Source organism: Curcuma longa, chromosome 8 (assembly GCF_044706935.1).
Source record: "Curcuma longa cultivar G26 ecotype Majalengka, Jawa Barat chromosome 8, ITB_CL_G26_1.1, whole genome shotgun sequence".
In the NCBI taxonomy this organism is placed as follows: domain Eukaryota; kingdom Viridiplantae; phylum Streptophyta; class Magnoliopsida; order Zingiberales; family Zingiberaceae; genus Curcuma; species Curcuma longa.
Window position 1 is genome coordinate 7095411 of NC_133868.1, and position 3119 is coordinate 7098529.

At 35.2% G+C, this 3119-nt stretch overlaps 1 protein-coding gene across 1 annotated transcript; it reads left to right on the forward strand.

The window, feature by feature from the left end:
- Positions 1-384: 384 nt before the first annotated feature.
- LOC141833822 (uncharacterized) lies at positions 385-1953 on the forward strand. The gene is made up of 5 exons (XM_074721319.1): positions 385-563; positions 725-904; positions 981-1047; positions 1152-1212; positions 1789-1953. Exons 1-4 carry the CDS (start codon positions 426-428, stop codon positions 1166-1168), a joined length of 402 nt encoding a protein of 133 aa, XP_074577420.1. The 5' UTR covers positions 385-425; the 3' UTR covers positions 1169-1212; positions 1789-1953.
- The last annotated feature ends 1166 nt before the right edge of the window (positions 1954-3119 follow it).

Consider the following 3119-nt stretch of genomic DNA (forward strand, 5'->3'; position numbering starts at 1 on the left):
AAAGCATAAATATTAATGCATGAACACGCATACAAAATTGCAATTCATACTAAATCAACAAGCTATTTTCTAAATGAATTTGTTAAGCATTTCATGCATTTGTGTCCTCAATAAGTTGATTCTGAAATGAGCTTATTGTCTATTTTTGATTTTTTTATGATATTTTAAATGCCTGCTGACTTTTTAAAAATTGTTTAGACATTTTAGGAGGATGAGGCAGGAATATATGCGCGCCGCCACATGCAGTGGAGTCGTCGTCAAAGTCCATGTGCCGCCGCTATTCAGTGCCTCCTCCCGGTCGCTTTGTTATCTTATCCCTCCTCCTTCACGTGCTCCCTTCCTTCTTCTTCGCCACGTCCTATTTAAACCTCTCCCCGGGCGATGCCAACACCACATCGAGGTAGTGGCCACAAGATCAGAGTCGGATGGACGGAGGAAAGAAGAAGTCTTCATCGATCGCCGACGATCTCTCCCCCATCGGGAAGTCTGCGCCTCCTTCCTCATCCAATTTTTCTTCTTCCTCGCCCCGCCACTTAAGCAGCGTCTTCCCTCCTGCGTCTGCGGTACGTCCAGGATTTCGGTTCCTTGGATTGGTGGCCTTGTGGCTTTTCGTGTTGGTTGCTCTTCTGCTTGTTGTTGTTTTGGTTCCTTGTTCCGTGTGATTGAATCGCCAAAAGGAGATTTTTAACTCCCCCGTTGCGCGCCCCTTTAAACTGCGTTGTAGGTGGTGGGAAAATCTCACGGCAACCAATCCAAAACGCAAACGGCGAAGTGCAAGGATGGCAAACCGGTCGTCACCAGTCAATCTGAAGAATCGACCTATTTTGGCTCATCTGTTCACTACGGCGGCCGGGATTTCTATGACAGCTCTGCATCCAACCAACCTTCTGGAGCTCCAAAACCTGTAAGTGAGATTAAAAAAGGATGCTTGAATGACTTTCCGGCAAGGCATCTTACGTTTGAAATGATTTCAATATAAGGATTCATATGACAAGGGAGAGAATTCCAATGATCCCAACGTTGCCGTCAGAGGTGAATGGTGGCAAGGTATGTTCTTGATTCTCTTGCAATCAACTAGCATTGTCTCGAGTCTCTTGCAATCAAGAGCTAATAATTGGTTTGTTCTTTGTTTTAATATCATACTTTATCAGGTTCTCTCTACTACTGAAGATTCCAACTTTAAGATAAGCTCTCCAACCAATATAGGAAAAGGTAATTGGAACACTGGGTTCTCGTCGGCATGACTATTAGTAAACTTTTCTCTTCATTTATGTATACCACGAGCAAATGATTATGGTAACTTTCATGCATCAACCAACTAAAAACCTGTTTACGTTTAGGTGTACTTTTATTTTATTGTTATATCTGCTATTAATTCTTAGTTGCTGCAAATAGGTTTGGACTGAGCAAGTTGTATTACTACTTCACTATATTAACTTTATTGAATATCGAAATGTTCTATACATGAAGATGAGCAATCTTTTATTATGCCTTTTTGAAGAATTGCAGAGGATTTTTTTCCCTTTAACAAAGTTCGGAGATGCAGACTGAGCGACCCACATCACTTCGAAAAGAACATGATCTTGATGAATTCACCTATGAACATATTCCACTGTGTCTAAATGTTCGATTTTGAGGGTCTTTTTTCTAACTTGATACGATCATTACAAAAGCATTTATCACAAAATTTATACGATCAGTTATACCGTACCGTTAAGATTCAAATTTATATGGAGATATTTGTGTATGATATATTCTAACATTTTGCATTCTATGGTGTGGTAACAGGCCTGTTGGTGATCGCTGCTAGTTCATATATGGTCATTTGGTGTCAACTTAAACAAGCCATGAAGTCTTTTTTTCTTTCTTCTTCTTCTTGTCTTTTCTTTCAAACAGGTTGTCTAGTTTGGCTTTAGTAGGTATAAAGCAACAAGTTGCTTTGGTGTGTCTTCTCGGGTCTGTGCAGTGTACTTGGCCTTCAGCTTTTATATATTCTCGTGAGGTTGTAAGGTCACTCAAATGAAAAAGCAAGCAGTACTACTGTGACTAAATATTTTGCATCGTGATCGTGTTAACTGCTTACGTTATGATCGTATGGAATAAAGGTAAACAGAATAGATAATACTGACTGTGACTAAACATGAAACGATTTTGAAACTGGCGTTTTGACTCTACGAATAGCGATAGCTGATATTCTCAATTATATTATTATGCTGTCTACTGATTGTACCATGAAATATCCGATTCTTGTAGATCCTTCGAAAACATGCACTACTTTCTACCCGAAGTTGAAAGATGGCAACGTAACACTATATGTGTAAATAATGTGTTCCCATTTCTTTCTCAAGTGCCTAGAGGTCTGCATCGACAATACCATCTACCTTCATTAGTAGTCCCTTGTAGAATTTTATCAGCAAAGCTGTACAATATTCCATCGTGTCCTGTATTATAGATCCGGAGTCATTTAAGAAATTATTGTTAATCAATATATGCCTGGATTAATTCCCGTCTCACATGGATTAGATTTGATCTCTATTCTATAAATTTTATTTTCATAATAATTTTATTTAAAATTATTCACATGCATTTGAGATAGATCGGCAAAAATTCAAGAGACATTCATCTATATTTTTATTCTGAGAATACTTTTAATTTCAACATTATTATAATAGACAACTAGACTAACCGGCCACAACATGTAATTTTTTAATATATCTGTGGAGCTGATTTTAGAGGGGTTGTTGAGGTAACGAATTTATTTATTTTTAATAGCTATTATAATATAATAAAATATAATATTTTATTTTAATCAAAATTATTATATATATATTATTGTGTTAAAGTATTCTTTATCAACTTATCAAAATTATTTAAATTATATTAAAATTATTTTAATTTTATTTTTTAATAGTTATTTAATAGCTACGGTAACCATTAATCCAATACAGTTACCATATTATAGTAGCTCATATAAAAATTTTAAAATAATTTTAATCAAGTTAAAATAATTTTATTAATTAATAAAAATTATTTTGATATAATAATTTTGATATTTTATCAAATTTTAGGAATATTCTTGAGATAAAAATATGAAAGAGTATTTTTATAAAAGAGATATT